This window comes from Nicrophorus vespilloides, unplaced genomic scaffold, assembly GCF_001412225.1.
Source record: "Nicrophorus vespilloides isolate i.1.1-1 unplaced genomic scaffold, Nicve_v1.0, whole genome shotgun sequence".
NCBI lineage: Eukaryota > Metazoa > Arthropoda > Insecta > Coleoptera > Silphidae > Nicrophorus > Nicrophorus vespilloides.
In genome coordinates, this window is record NW_017096210.1 from 44,655 (window position 1) to 61,396 (window position 16,742).

At 30.1% G+C, this 16,742-nt stretch overlaps 2 protein-coding genes across 8 annotated transcripts in view; both read left to right on the forward strand.

Moving 5' to 3' along the window:
* LOC108570033 (forkhead box protein N3-like) overlaps window positions 1-4,134 on the forward strand; it is a 9,759-nt gene extending 5,625 nt beyond the window's left edge. For 3 of the 5 annotated variants that reach the window (XM_017931866.1, XM_017931863.1, XM_017931865.1), the window contains exons 2-5: window positions 1,081-1,302; window positions 1,379-1,827; window positions 1,898-2,379; window positions 3,706-4,134. In XM_017931866.1, the coding sequence (XP_017787355.1) occupies window positions 1,092-1,302; window positions 1,379-1,827; window positions 1,898-2,379; window positions 3,706-4,078 (1,515 nt within the window). In that variant the 5' untranslated portion in view covers window positions 1,081-1,091 and the 3' untranslated portion in view covers window positions 4,079-4,134. Of the gene's footprint in view, window positions 1-977; window positions 1,000-1,080; window positions 1,303-1,378; window positions 1,828-1,897; window positions 2,380-3,705 lie in introns of those variants that run through there. The other 2 variants (XM_017912291.1, XM_017931864.1) reach the window with 2 other exon arrangements.
* A 7,160-nt stretch (window positions 4,135-11,294) lies between these two features.
* LOC108570031 (interference hedgehog-like) overlaps window positions 11,295-16,742 on the forward strand; it is a 37,828-nt gene continuing 32,380 nt past the window's right edge. For all 3 annotated transcript variants that reach the window (XM_017931853.1, XM_017931855.1, XM_017931856.1), the window contains exon 1: window positions 11,295-11,643. The gene's annotated coding sequence lies outside the window, so the exon portion shown is untranslated. The remainder of the gene's footprint in view (window positions 11,644-16,742) is intronic.

The following is a 16,742-nucleotide window of genomic DNA, read 5'->3' on the forward strand; positions in this document are numbered from 1 at the left end:
TATAGACGAATTTTCGATGAATTTTATTTAAGTTATAATTTACATTTTTTTTTGTTGAGGAATTGTTTAATTAATTATCAATCGGTTGGCAACATTTAACATTTGATTTATATAAAATATTCAAATGCAAAAGTTTTTATTTTGTTAACAATTTTTAAATGCGCATATGAATATTATTAATAGAAAAACTGAAGTATAGACGAATTTTCGATGAATTTTATTTAAGTTATAATTATTTAAGTTATAATTTACATTTTATTTTTGTTGGGGAATTGTTTAATCAATTATCAATCGGTTGGCAACATTTAACATTTGACTTATATAAAATATTCATATACAAAAGTTTTATTTTGTTAACAATTTTTAAATGCGCATATGAATATTATTAATAGAAAAATTGAAGTATAGACGAATTTTCTATGAATTTTATTTAAGTTATAATTTACATTTTTTTTTGTTGGGGAATTGTTTAATTAATTATCAATCGGTTGGCAAGATTTGACATTTGCATTGTTTTTAATAATTTTTTGGGGGATTTAGAAAATAAGTGATTTAATTAGCATTTTTGGTTGGTAAGATTTGACGCGTAAATAATATTCAGTTGCATTTTTTTCGTGCGTTTGAAACAACGTGTGTTTTCAATAATCGTTGTGAATATTGTAGAAGTGTAAAGGATGGGGGTATTTTTGTGATCAGTGTGTGTTTGTGGTAGAGGGAAAGGGTTTTTGATAATTGTGAAAATGGGACTGGGCGGTTTAATTTTAATGAGTCTTGAAGTTTGTGGAGGAGCAGCAGCATCGCGACGCTAGTGACGCTGGCCTCGCGTTGCTAGGTGACGGCTGTAACACGTGACGTGCGTTTCCAAGATAGACAGAAATACCCATCGCAACGTCTACACACATACAGAGAGATAGAGCATGCACACGGGGAGCGTTTATTTATTTATTTCCATTTCGAAAATTGATATGTCCTACTGGTAAAGCGAGAGAGAAGCAATTAGTACGTTTAAAAGAACTGTTTTAGTGTGGTAAACAAAAAAAAAAAAGAGTTAGTAAAGGAAGTCGTCGTGTTCTGTTGCAGAGTTTATTAGTATGTCACCTGAACGGGCAGTTTCCCCACAGGAGGAGAAAGTGATGACTCCGAAAATGTCAGTTCCGGGTAGTCCTGTTGCAGGAACCCCGGCCCGAGACGATCAATCGGCATTTACCATCCTGCTGGCGGTCGCGCAAAGCCAGAGCAGCAAGGCCTCCGACGACGATCTGACCAGTCTCTCCTGGCTGCAGAACAAAGATCTGCTGAAAGGTAATGTCAAGACATTCTGCACAGTGTGCTTCTTCATATTCTTTTCATAACAAAAACCATTTTTGTTTATTTGAAGATATGAATTTGGTAAATCCTTCTCCTTCAAATAGCGTACAGACTAGTCCGACAAAATGGAATACTTCTATACTTTTAGACCAATCACCGACGAGCGACTATGTCGACGATTCCTCCATATCGGCGGCGGACTCGTCCAGTAGCTCGCTTAACTCTCCAATCCCCTTAACGCCACAGCCGCCGAACAAGCAGCAGGCTAGGTACAGGCATCCACACACGATACCCTATGACCCAATGGTGCACGTCACAAACAAACCTCCCTACTCGTTCTCCTGCCTCATATTCATGGCCATCGAAGACTCGTACCAAAAGGCATTGCCGGTCAAGGAGATATACGCTTGGATCATGGACCATTTTCCCTACTTCAAGACGGCGCCGACGGGCTGGAAGAACAGCGTGCGGCACAACCTGTCGCTGAACAAGTGCTTTCAGAAAGTCGAAAAGGCACCGGTAAGCGTAACGAAATCAATCAACTAATAATAAACACAATCCCCTAACACTAACTCTAACTCATTTCCAGAACCTAGGAAAAGGTTCGCTGTGGACAGTGGATCAGCAGTATCGCCCGAACCTGCTGCAAGCTTTGACCAGATCACCTTTCCATCCCTGCTCCACCCTCGATCCGAGCGACTACTACAAATCCAAACCCTCCGAGAAGCTCAACGCCACCACCAACAGCAACAGCAATAGTAACAGCAACAATAACAATAACGGCAGCAGCAACAACAACAGCAACAGCAACGCTTCGTCGCGTCTGCCCAATGCCGAACTTTTCCCATTCCTATCGACCGAGATGAGCAGGTGGGTCAAAACGGAGACGACCGACGCCGATTCGCTGGACGCCGTCGACGCCGCCACCGTCATGCTCAGCCTGCGGGACGGACCAAGGCATAGGATGAAGAAAAACATGGTCATCACCACGTCACCAAGTCAAGATCACACCTACTCTGCAGCGAATCAAAACGGTTCCATCGACGAGGCTTTCGAAAGCGAAGACGAAAGGTAATTCAAAATTATACAAATTAATTAACATTAAAAAATGAACAAAAATATTAAAAATAACAAAATATTCTTAACAAATCGCTAATTCAAAAAATTAATCTTGAACATGCCATTATTTTAATTTTCTAGAAAATGTCTTTAATTTGGATGGTATATCAAGGGATGGATTTTGTTAATCCTGATTCCGTTCTCTATAATTTGTTAGGTCTGATTTGATTCTATATTGTTCTATCCATTTCTTCCTAGTCTGATATATAATTGAGAATAAATCATCAAATTTATAAGTGCATTGAAAATTAAACTAAATGAACAAAACTAAAATAAAGTGATCTACTTTGTAATAATTAATTAAAACTAATTTAGCTAAAGCCCGCATACTTTATCTAATGTGATCCAGTTATAAGTTTTGTCGAAGTCCTTGAAATTTGATTTGTATTTGTTTTTTTTTGTGGTTTAGCTATCTTCTGTTTCCTTGCGGTTTAATCGAGTATTTGGGCAAAAACAATACGTATTTGTAACATACCAATCAACAAAGTTTATTATTGTGGTAAATTCTATAAGAATTAATATGAAAAATTCAAACTGAAAGTCAATTAACTAATTTATCTTAATTAATATTAATAAATTAAATTAAAGTAAGCCTTGGATCGAGTTAATGAAAGAAATTTAAATTTTACACAAAGTTTGTTTTAATTAATCAAACTTGCGTAATTTTATTAATAAGAGATTTATGTTTAAGAATATTGTTTACTTTTTGTATTTAGTACAATTATCAGCAAATTTACTAATAATTTGAAATAAAAAACAGAGAGATTTAGGTCGTTAGTTGATTTCAAATAACTAATTACTATTATTATTTTTTTAATTATTTTCATTGATTTTCCATGATTTAAATATTGAATTTTCATATTTAGCATAAATTCGATTATTTGTACTTCACCAGTAATTAGTCATATTCTATAAAGTAATCACATATTTTTTGGTGCATGAAAGAAATTATTTAATGCTGCAACTTTATGCACTTTGCTGTGAATGTTACAGCTTTTAATAATTATTTATAAACAAATAATGAGTATTTGTTATTGTTTGTTTAATTGTATGAGAAAATGTTATTTTGCATTGACAGATGTGTGAAAGCAATAAACAACCAATCGCAACGAGCGCGATCACTTCGACCAAACGAACGCATTAATAAGATACACCTCGCATCATTCGATTGGTTGATGCACGAAATTGCGACCAATCGAAATGACGCAGCGAATAAAATGGTTACAAAACATAGCAAATGTCGATATTGAAATTAACGTGTACTAATTTTTGTTTTAGGGTGCCGAATACGCGTAGGAAAATAGATTTCGAGGACGAGGAGGATCGAAGGATCAAGGAAGGAGCGGACGCGCTCCTGAACCTTGCGGGAATCCACACGAGGAAACGAACGAATTCGGAGTGCAACAGCGCGAACGGAAAACGGATCAAGACGAACGGGGAGGAAAAACCGGAGAAGAGTTCACAGTTTCGGCCGAGGATGCTCAGGAAGAAGAAAGAGACTAGGAGACCCACGAACACCAGTAACAACAACAACAACAATAGTAGTAGCCATAACAACAACAATAATAACAATAACAATAGTTTCTTGCAAACGGACGGCGATTGGGCGAAAAGAAGGAAAGACGTGATTGAACCCAAGCAGTCAAGGTAATAATACTTTTTAAGATTATGGCGTCGCGACGCCATAGTTGGAGACATAGTTAATTTATTATTTCTTATTATTTTATTATTATTATTATCATTATCATTATTTTTTTTTTAATAATTTAGGATTGTTTTACGAATTTTTGTATTTACGCCAGACTGATGAAGTAATAACTTTTTACGATCATATTCGCCGTGATATGTGTAAATATCGTGGTCTGCTATAGTCTTATAAATATATATATATGTAAAGAGAGAGAGAGAGTGGTGTGAAGAGAATCGTTGCAATATGGTAAACTGACTTTTTTTTTTCTAATCAAATTATACACAGTCATACGCAAGAACAGTTACCAAATCTTTAATTAATTTGTGTTATATAATCTTACTATATATTATTATTAATTTTTTTTCTTTAAGTTAAGCAGGCGTAAGTAGATATTATTTGTATACATATTATATATATATATTTGAGATGCACAACGTTTGCAAAATCGATTAACCGAAGAAGAAGAAGAAAAAAATTGAATGATATATTTGTTTTTTTTTTTGAAAGAAAATTTAATGGAAGTTATTCGATGATGAAGAAGAAAAAAGTAATTGGAACATCTGTTATGTTTAGAAATGTATTTATCGTATATATATATATTAATTAATTTATTTATATTTATAAACTCTACGACTACTTCTTAAGTTCTTAGACTTATCTTTTTCTTTTAGCTCCGTTTCAACTACTTTGTTTGTTGTTTTTATTCATTTTCTCTTTCTATTGTTGTTGTTGTTGTTTCTTGTGTTTTTTTTTTCCTTCTTTATTTAGTTTCGGTCTTATTCTCAAGCAATAACGTTTAGTGATTCGACGAATAGATGATGATAATGTAGTTTGTGGGCTCCGCACTCTTCGAGTCCGCTAGAGTACTTTCAGAAAAAAACTAATTCTACGCGTAGAAGAGTAGCGTATATATATAAAATATATTTATATATATATATTTTTTCTATCACCCGTGATATTTGCTCTTCCTATTGATATTTGTAAATGTTCATGATAGGAATTACGTGGAAACAATCATCTTTTGTATATTGTTCTTTATTATTATTATTATTATCATTTTTTTGGTGTAATTTTTCTCCGAGAGATGGACAAAAAAAAGGAAACGATTCTTTTGTTTTTGTTTTTTTTTTGTCTTCCGTGTCCGAAGACACGAGTGAACTTGATATATAATGTAATCATGTTTTAATTATTAAGGAGATTGTACATACTGGAAGGTTAATTTATTTATATTATATATATATATTGAAAAAAAAAAGAATACAAAACATTATATACATAGCTATATATATATATACTTTTTCAAATCGTTGATCGTGATTCTAAATCTTAAAAGCAATACCATTATGCCTCAACATTTAATGTTAGTCGCTTTATTATCGAAAGACTTTTTCACCTTTATGAAAGGAGAAAACTGTTTTTTCTTTAACTCTATATAATTTTTTTTGTTTTTTGTTTTTTTTTTTTCATTCGAAGCAATATTTTTGGCCTAGAATTGATGCTTTCTGTTGTTGTTGATTACTTTCTTGTTTTTGTTTTTAATTAAGTTCTTTGTTAAATTTAAACCCGATGAACTAATTTGTACATCATCTACACTAAGAAACTACACTCTTTATCCATGTGCCAAAACAACCTTAAGACAAACAAAATACTTATTAACGAATAAAATAATGTTATCATTTTTTTTTTGTTGCTCCTCTTGCTTTTCATATAGAAACATAATTAACTTATTATTATTATCCTTCTTTATTCTATCTTTAAATTCTTTTTTTTTTTTAACTTAATTTGTTGGGCCTGTCTTCCATGATGAATATGTGTGTGTGTATGTGTAAATATCTTTATTTTTAAAATTTGTTTATAGAGAAAGAGAAAAAAAAATTTGGATTCAAGTTTTTTTTGTGTAAATTTTAAACGTATCGAAAATATTTAACAAATCGATTTTCTGTTTTGTTTTGTTGTTAAAAGAAAACTTGATCTTTATTAGAGATGCATCAATTAATCAATAAATCAAATGTTCTGTTTCGAATACGTCTTTTGTTTATTTTTTTGTTTTGTTTTCGGAAACGAATATTTTTTTAACATCTAATGTAAGTAAATTTATTTCTTTTCTTGTTACTATGGTTTTCAGTCGGATCAGAATGTGGTGGTTTTTAATTTTTAACCACCGGTTAAATTTATTTAACTGGAAGTCAGTTCATCGTAGCAATCCGGGTCTAATTTGTTTGTTTTTAATCATATTTTTTAACTCCCGGTTATTTTTTTTTTGTAACTGAAGGCTTCATTTGTTTTGTTTTACATCTGAAAGTAGCATGGGCCCTGGATTGTTAACTACCTGTTAAAATTTTTAACTAGAGGTTTTAGTTTTTGTAGCAGTCTTGTCTTGATTATTAAGTTCCGGTTAAATTTTGTTGTTGTAAAGATATATTTATCGTAACAGTCCGGTTTTGATTCGTTCTTGTCTGCGAATTGCAAACTGAGTATTTCCATCTTCTTGTTAAAATAATAACAAATCGTTATATACTTTTTAAGTTAAATAACGCAGCTTTTATTTAACGGTGATATTAATTATTTATAATTTTAATAAAGTGAAACAAAAAATGGAAATGCTCAGTTTTCTTTTCTTTTAGATTTTCTTTTCGTTTCATTTTTCAGATTATTTGTACATAATTAGACTTACGCAATAGACTTAAGTTTTTTTGTTTTGACTTAACTTTTAAGTTTGTTAAATAATTCATATCATACTTGTTGCCTCTTTATACAAAACAAACAAACAAAAAAGAAACGAAATGCGTTTTCGTTTTTTGTTTTGTAATAATTTCATTTTGTTGTGCCCTCTCGCAAATTTGTTATATACTAAACAGAAAGAAACACGAGGATAGTCTAGTTCTGGTATATATATTCATATATTTTTTTTTCTTATATTATTTTAGTAATTGTATATTTTATAAATATAGGAAACGAAAAATTATTGTTTCTCTCATTTTCCTAAATTTAAAGATCTAAACCAGCGTTTCCCAACCTACGTGTCGCGTTAAATTTTTAATTGGTAGAAAATGACAGCTGTCATCATTTGTCAAATGACCATGAAAACTGTTAGCAATTAGGTTGCAGCTCAACAGAAAAGGTTGAGAAACATTGGTGTCCACACTCATTTCCGTAAATCTAAAGGTATCAACTTATGAGTTGCGTTAATTTTTTAATGGGTCACAAAATGACAGCTGTCACCGTGTGTCAAATATCCATGGAGAACTTGTGAAAATCTGTTACTAATGGATCACAAAATGACAGCTGTCACCATGTGTCAAATATCCATGGAGAACTTGTGAAAATCTGTTACCAATTAGGTTGCAGTATAACAAGAAAATGTTGAGAAATATTGCTTTACACACTCATTTTCCAAAATTTAAAGCGTTTTTCAATCTACGTGTGGCATTAAATTTGTAGTGAGCTTCAAAATGACAGCTGTCACCATGTGTCAAATGTCCATGAAAACTGTTAGCAATTAGGTTGCAGCACAACAGAAAAGGTTGAGAAACATTGGTCTACACACTCATTTCCCTAAATCTAAAGGTCTGAACCTATACCATGCGTTAATTTTTCAATGGGTCACAAAATGACAGCTGTCACCGTGTGTCGAATATGGATGGAGAACTTGTAAGCAATTGGGTTGCAGCACAACAGAAAAGGTTGAGAAACATTGGTCACACATTGGACACACTAATTTATCTAAATTTAAAGCGTTTCTCAATATACCTGTCGCGTTAAATTTTCAATGGGTCTCAAAATGACAGCTGTCACCATGTGTCAAATGTCCATGAAAACTGTCAGCAATTAGGTTGCAGCATAACAAGAAAAGGTTGAGAAACATTGGTCTACACACTCATTTTCTTAAATATAAACGTCAATACCAGCGTTTTTCAACTTATGTATCTCGTTAAATTTTGAATTGTTTACAAAATGACAGCTGTCACCATGTGTTAAATGTCTATGAAAACTGTTAGCAATTGGGTTAAAACTTTGAGAAACGCTAGTCCACACATTCCTGATCCAAACATTGAAATTAACTTCTTAGATTTGGACTATTTACAAAATACAAAATAATATAAACAAAAATTATGTTGTTATGGTAACCTACAAAATTAATGTCAACTGTTGCTTCTTAGTTTCATGTTAAGTGTTGCAATTCTTTTGTATAAAGAGCGTTTTGTAATTCTTCTAAAGAGACAAACGAAATGCGAGTTCCACAGGGTAATGTGCTTTGTCTTAAATAACAAATTTTTAAACCAATCAAACTAATAACATTATTTGTTCCAATCGCAACGAAACTTTTTACGTTTCATTCTGCTTTAAATAAAAAACGTTGTAAGTAAGAATGTACGTAGATAATGAGCTTGAGACTTGTAACAAGGACGAAGGTAAATAATTGTGTTTTTTTCTCGTTTTCTTGTTGAGATTTAATGTATAGTTTATACAAAGGAGATTGAGATTTTCTTGGATTCGTTGTGTTTGCATTTACGCTGGATTGGAATCCTGTCGGCGATGGAGCGGCAGCGTCTTCGGGAGTCGTCAGGAATCCTCCGCATCATCCTGAAGACAAAGGTAGGGGCGTCGAAACGGTCCGTCATCCGATGATTCAGCGCATCTTCTGTCCGGAGACCATTAAAAATTCGTCGATCCTCTCGAAACGAAACTCTTAACAGATTCAATGCGAGATGATGACCAAAGAGAAGACTCGTTCATCTTCAACTTATAAGCGCCGTAGTTAACGACAGTCCAAAGTTCATATTTTTTTTTGTTAGAAAATGTAATTATGATATTTTTTTCAAAGAAAATAAAAATTATCGATTCATTTTTGCGAAGTAATTTAGGTCTTGTTGTCTTCCTTGATCAAACAGAGTATTTCAGATATCTTTGGGTAATTACAAGAAAGGGTATCATCAGAATCACATGAAAAATTAGTTTGTTTGTAAAACCGTTTCAACGCTCATAAAATCTATACAAATATTGAACTTATTGAAGTTTTACTGGAAATGTAATTATAAAGTTTGAATTATTATTGGAAAATCTACAAAAATGTCATGTTTTCTTAGATAATACAATTACTAGAAAATTTTATGAAAAACAATAATTTACTGTTTTGTTTACAGAAAACATAATTAATTGGTATTAACAAATATTGAAGTTTGCTTATTGAAATTCAATGGAAATACAATTTAAATTATCAATTTTCATTTGAAATATTAATCAAAATTAACAATATTTTTCTTCGTATATTCAAATAATTAAATGGAAAGAAATTTTGAAAAAAATTATGAAGTTTTTTTTGTATATAGAGTAAAATTTAGACGAATTCGATGTGAATCAAAGTTTAAACTGTAAATTTGTATAAAATTTACTTGCAATTTTATCGAAATTTGATTTAAATTTTAAATTTCGAGTTTGTGAAGCAAATTTTATATAAATTTATAATAAATTTTACACATATTTACTTCAAATTTTGTATTCTATATATTTAAACTAAAATTTATACAAATTTGTACAAAATCAATGTAAATTTTATGAATTTGTATAATATGTTAATTTTTACACAAATTGAATATCAATTTTGTACATATTTACAAATTCAAACTATTTTATACAAAATTTGCATTGTATTTTGAATTTGTATAAATCAAAGTATATTTTGTACAAATTCAATAAAAATTTTAAACAAATTTAAAGTGAATTTCATACAAATTTAAAGTCAATTTTGTACATATTTACATCGAATTTTATACAAATTCAAACAATTTTATACAAAATTTACATTGTACTTTGTATTTGTATAAATCAAAGTACATTTTGTACAAATTTAATGTAAATTTTACACAAAATTTGATGAAAATTTCAAACAAATTCAAAGTAAATTTCATACCAATTCAATATCAATTTTTACACAAATTTAAAGTCAATTTTGTACATATTTACATCGAATTTTATACAAATTCAAACAATTTTATACAAAATTTACATTGTACTTTGAACTTGTATAAATTAAAGTATATTTTGTACAAATTCAATATAAATTTTACACAAATTTTGACAAAAAAATTAAACAAATTCAAAGTAAATTTCATACAAATTTAAAGTCAATTTTGTACATATTTACATCGTATTTTATACAAATTCAAACTATTTTATACAAAATTTGAATTGTACTATGAATTAGTATAAAGTACATTTTGTACAAATTTAATGTAAATTTTATACAAAATTTGACGAAAATTTTAAACAAATTCAAAGTATATTTCATACAATTTTTATACAAATTTAAAGTCAATTTTGTACATATTTACATTTTGTACATTATTTAATTTACATCGAATTTTATACAAATTCAAACTATTTTATACAAAACTTACATTGTATTTTGAATTAGTATAAATCAAAGTACATTTTGTACAAATTCAATGTAAATTTTACACAAAATTTGACGAAAATTTTAAACAACTTCATAGTAAATTTCATACAATTTTTACACAAATTTAAAGTCAATTTTGTACATATTTACATCGAATTTTATACAAATTCAAACAATTTTATACAAAATTTGACGAAAATTTTAAACAAATTCAAAGTAAATTTCGTACAAATTCAATGTCAATTTTTATACAAATTTAAAGTATTTTAAACGTAAATTTCATACAAATTTGAAAACAACATTATACAAATTCAAAGCAAATTTCATAAAACTTTGAAGTAAATTTGCAAACAGTTCTTCATTATTACATTTCAAATTACGAATTCTGAGAATTGTTTCCTTTACAACAACAACAAAAAAAAACGATTAGTTTTTGATTTATTATTATTTTTTTTGTCAGTATTTCTTCAGAATGTTAATGACTGAAATGAAATAGAATCGAAAAGGGCTTTGAACGCTGTCGTCCTTGACTACGTAGAAAAAAATTAACGAGTGTCTTTAATAGTGGAATGCAGCTTCTTCTCGGTAACTTCTTCCACTCGCGTCTCTCCATCATCATCATCATCATAATCATCATCCTCGCCCCCAAAAAGTTTATTAACTCGATTTTATGGATCGTAAAGTGCGTGGCGTCTGTCCAGCTGGTTGCCGTCCATCCAAAAGAAGAAAAAAAAAAACGGACGCCGACGTTATGCAACCTTCGTCCCACCGAGATATTCCTTGTTCAGCACGAACCGGTTCCCAGATGCCCTTCTCTCTTGCGCGCGGCAGGGATTCTTTCGAAGAATGTCTGGTAGGAATTGAAAACATTACTGAACACACTACACCACTCGCACTGCACCGCACAGCACAAGCAGACGTGCATTAGTGCGGATAAGTTGTAACCGCGCGCTCTTTCGGTTCGTGTGTCTGTGCAAAAAAAAATCTAAACAACCGGAGGACGAAGAGCAACAAACGCCAAAATCTACGAGGGAGAGAAATAATCAAATTCCAATTCAACTCGAGTGAACGAAGAGATGAAATAAGTTGCGAAAAGGCGCAGAAAATTAAACACGAAGGAGTCTCTCAGGTGAGGAAATCTGAATGAAAACAAGTGTAGTTTAAGGGATTTTATTGTTTTATCTAAAATTGTTTTGATTTTGACAAGTAATGTTGTTGATGTTTTGAGTTTTCGTGATGAATTTGTTTTTTTTGTTGTTGTTCGATTCGGTCACGGCTACCTGCGATGCTGTTGCCCTCCGAAAGGGAAAGGTGGATTTCGTTTCTTCTCGTAATCGGTTTAAGTCTTCTCTATTTTTATTCTTTTCATCTCATCGTTCAGGGTTTTATTTCTTTTTTATTCTCTCTCCCCTTGTGTGCGTTAGTTTCTTTCTTTCTGGGATCACCTGCGGATTTGGAAGAGCGCAGGTTGTTTGCGTTTTTTGAAATATATTGGCAATTAGTTGGACGCTCTTTTATTGCAGTCATGTAGAGGTTCGGATTTGAATAAAACGATGGGGCATGCATGCATATGCTTATTAGTCGGTGTTATCCGGTCGAAGAAGTGTATTGGAAAGGTGATCGGTGGAAGCGGCAGCGGGATCGAGGACGTCACATAACAAACACACCAACAACAACCGCACTCTTCTGGTTGCCATAATAGGTAAACCAAATAAACGCGCGCGCGTGTGTGTTGTGAGGAGAGAGAGAGAAAGAGAGAAGAGGTAAAAAAAGTTACATTATTTAGGTTCGAAGTGGGTGAACCGAACCGCACGTGTCCGTCTCTTAAATTACCATGTACGGTCGCATTTAGCTAAAGACACTTCTTGCACGTCGCCACTTACGTAATCGTCGAAGATAATTCTGTTCGCCGAAGAAGGAAAGTTCCGACAATTCGGAAATCTCATCAATTTATCTATCGATTTTTCTTATATACACCTTCACCTTTCTTGAAGCGTTTCTAATTTGGCTCGGACCGGAAGTAGTAGGCGGCTATGAAATTTAACCCTTGCGCAATTTTTTTCCTTCTTCTCTTCATTCAAAACAACAGCCCACGTCCAAAACAGGAAAAAAATAATTACGCACCTTTCATTCATAAAAACTATACTCATTTGAATAATAACCGTATTAGTTTTGAAGTTTTCGCTTTTTGATTGAAATCTTACATATCTTAGAAATGTACATTGTTTTTCTTCATTTGAAAAGAAATACTCGCATAGTACGGTTGATTGATTGAAGCCGGACTAATCGAGGAACTAAATACAATAGTAATTTAGTTGTTTAAAAAAAAATATCTTTACAAATCATTCAACAAAACTTAATCCATTATGAAACTTGTACAAATCTAAAATAGTACAGATTTTGTGTATTGAATCCGCATTTATCGAAGCACCGCACTATGCGAAGTATTCCTGTATTCATTCAACAAAACTTAATTCATTATGAAATTTGTACAAATCTAATTTAGTATAGATTTATTTATTGAATCCGCACTAATCGATTCTTGTATTCATTCAACAAAACTTAATAAATTATGAAACTTGTAGAATCTAAAATAGTACAGATTTTGTGTATTGAATCCGCATTAATTGAAGCACCGCACTATGCGAGGTATTCATGTATTCATTCAACTAAACTTAATCCATTATGAAACCTGTACAATCTAAAATAAAACAGATTTTCTTATAAAAAAAACATGTTAGATTTTCAGGTTTCTCTGTTCATTTATTCTAAACTTAGTTTTTCTTTTACATTTTCTCTATTGAATCCGGACTAATCGAAGCACCGCACTATGCGAGGTATTCATGTATTCATTCATCAAAACTTAATCCATTATGAAACTTGTACAATCTAATTTAGTATAGATTTTAGCTATTGAATCCGCACTAATCGATTATTGTATTCATTCAACAAAACTTAATCCATTATGAAACTTGCAAATAGTACAATAGTACAGATTTTGTGTATTGAATCCGCATTAATCGAAGCACCGCACTATGCGAGGTATTCATGTATTCATTCAGCAAAACTTAATCCATTATGAAACTTGTACAATCTAAAATAGTACAGATTTTCTTATAAAAAAAACATGTTAGATTTTCAGGTTTCTCTTTTCATTTATTCTAAACTTAATTTTTCTTCTACATTTTCTCTATTGGATCCGGACTAATCGAAGCTCCACACTATGCGAGGTATTCATGTATTCATTCAGCAAAACTTAATCCATTATAAAACTTGTACAATCTAAAATAGTACAGATTTTCTTATAAAAAAAACATGTTAGATTTTCAGGTTTCTCTTTTCATTTATTCTAAACTTAGATTTTCTTTTACATTTTCTTTATTGAATCAGGACTAATCGAAGCACCGCACTATGCGAGGTATTCATGTATTCATTCAATAAAACTTAATCCATTATGAAACTTGTACAATCTAATTTAGTATAGATTTTATTTATTGAATCCGCACTAATCGATTCTTGTATTCATTCAACAAAACTTAAACCATTATGAAACTTGTACAATCTAAAATAGTACATATTTTCTCTATTGAATCCGCACAAATCGAAGCACCGCACTATGCGAGGTATTCCTGTATTCATTCAACAAAACTTAATCAATTATGAAATTTGTATAATCTAAAATAGTACAGATTTTCTTATAAGAAAAAACATGTTAGATTTTCCGGTTTCTCTTTTAATTTATTCTTAACTTAGTTTTTCTTTTACATTTTCTCTCTTGAATGTTTCTTCATTCAAAACAACTCACGTATACAAATAATACGCTCCTTTTCATTCATCCTAAATATTTTACAACCTAAAAACTATACTAATTTGAATAAAAATCGTATTAGTTTTAATCGAAATTTTTCATTGAAAACTTAAATTTCTTAAAAAACAAGTAGAAATGTACATTTTTTCTTTATTTAAAAGAAATACAACAATACCTCGCATAGTGCGGATAATCGATTGAAACTGAACTAATCGTGTAATTAAATAGAGCAAAAAAAAGATTGTTGATGTATAAAAATAATATTTATATACACTTTGCTCAATTCAAATTTTGTACATTGAATCCGGACTAATCGAAGCCCCGCACTATGCGAAGTATTTCTATATTCGTTCTACAAAACTGAATCCATTGAAACTTTTACTATACATTTTTTATACAAAGAAAACACGATTCTTGAATTTTTCATTGAAAACTGCTTTTTTTTAATATTATTTAATTCTTACGAAATATTTCTTCATTGAAAACAACCCACGTTTCTATCCATTCATTCAACAAAACTTAAACCATTCTGAATCTTTTACAATCTAAAAAAAAATACTATACTTTCTATAATTTTCATTGAAAAAAAAAACGTAGGTTTCTTTGATAGCATTTAGCAATTAGCAACCTACGTATAAAAAAAATAAACCCTACTTTCATTAAGTCAATAGACTTTTGAATCCATTTCGAAATGTGTAGACAATTACAAAAAAAATAACACTGATTTGTTTAATTTTCTAATTGTTATAAAAGTTTTCAATAACAATTCAAAATTATACACTTTTTTAATATAAGTAGATATTTTTATTATCTATTATTCAAAATTAATAACTGAAAGACTTATAAGACTTATGGACTAAAACTAATTTTATCATATTTTTACTGTATAAAAGTTCAAAAAGTTGTCTACTTTTATAAAGGTTTTCTTTGACTTTATATATATTTTATAGAGTTAATAGTTGAAATGTTACAATTTCGAAAGTGTTATTGACTTAAACTAATTTTTTTGCTATATAAAAGTTGATCATAATTTGCATTTAAAATAACATTTCTTAAAGGATTTTTAATAACAAGAACAAATGTTTTCGTTTATTGCAGTAAATCTTGTAAATAAGCAATGAACATTAGCGCTTTGTTAGCTACTTAAGTGTTTAAATGTACATGGGAAAACCCATCAGCTTTGTTACATAATATTCTAAGTAAAATAATTATGAATGATTTCTGTTTAAAAAAAGGCTCAGTTACTTTGTTAAAAATCTGTTGAAATTAATGTTTCTTTGAAGAGTTTGATGCGATGTCTGGAGAAGTGTGCACGATTTATTGATATTTCTCAGGCAATTTTATCTTTTCCTTGTGATGATAGCAACAACAACACACAATAAATATTTAGTTTAATCGATTTGTAATAGAAGTACGTGAAAATTACGCATATTTTCACAATGACAAACGTTTCTCACTTTCGTTTTGTAAAGTTTTAGTTATCAGTGAAATTTTCATTGATAATAAAGATAAAGAATACAATAAATTATTAAATACAAAAATAAATTTATTATTAAAAGAAATTACAAATTTGTAAATTACAAATTTTGAATTCCAATTTTTATTAAATAATTATATAAAAATTATTAAAAAAAAATTTGTAAATAAAATACAAATATTGAAACATGAAAATAAACGATACGAATGTACATACTTATCTTTTGAACGCACGATACGCGAGTTATAAATATAAATATATATAAAAAAAAAGTACTAATCAATTACGTTTAATGTTGTTGGCTTTTTTTTCTCTCTATATTTGTCGTCGTCGTTTCGCTTTGTTTCATAATTAAATCATGAGTAATCGATCGAATTCGTTTCGGTATATCATAAAATTTAACCGTTGTGATTGCTATAAGCTATACGCTATACACTCGACGAATTACGTAACGTATAAAAGATTAAGTGAGCGAACGAACGAGAATATAAGAAAAAAAAACGTAAGTAACTACGTTCATTAAACGTTTTAGTTGCAATTGCTTATACACATGAAAAACGTTAATTTCATGGGTATTTTGTCAGGTTTTACTCTAAATTTCAAATAGTAGGAATTATAACTAAGTATATATATCACCCATTTAATCATCATCCTCAACTTGTCTTGCTTAACTTTTATATCAATGTTATTAGTGTCGATATAAACATTAGATGAATAAATGTAGAAATTTGGTAATTTTTAGTTGCAATTGCTTATTTCTTTTAACTTATGCATAAAATACACAACAAAAACGTAAATTTCATGTGTATTTTGTGAAGTTTCAGTTAAAATCTCAAATAGAAGTTTAAGAATTATAACTAAGTAAATATAATTCATTAAATTATCATCCTCAACTTGTCTGGCTTAACTTTTATATCAATTTTACTAGTCTCAATATAAATTT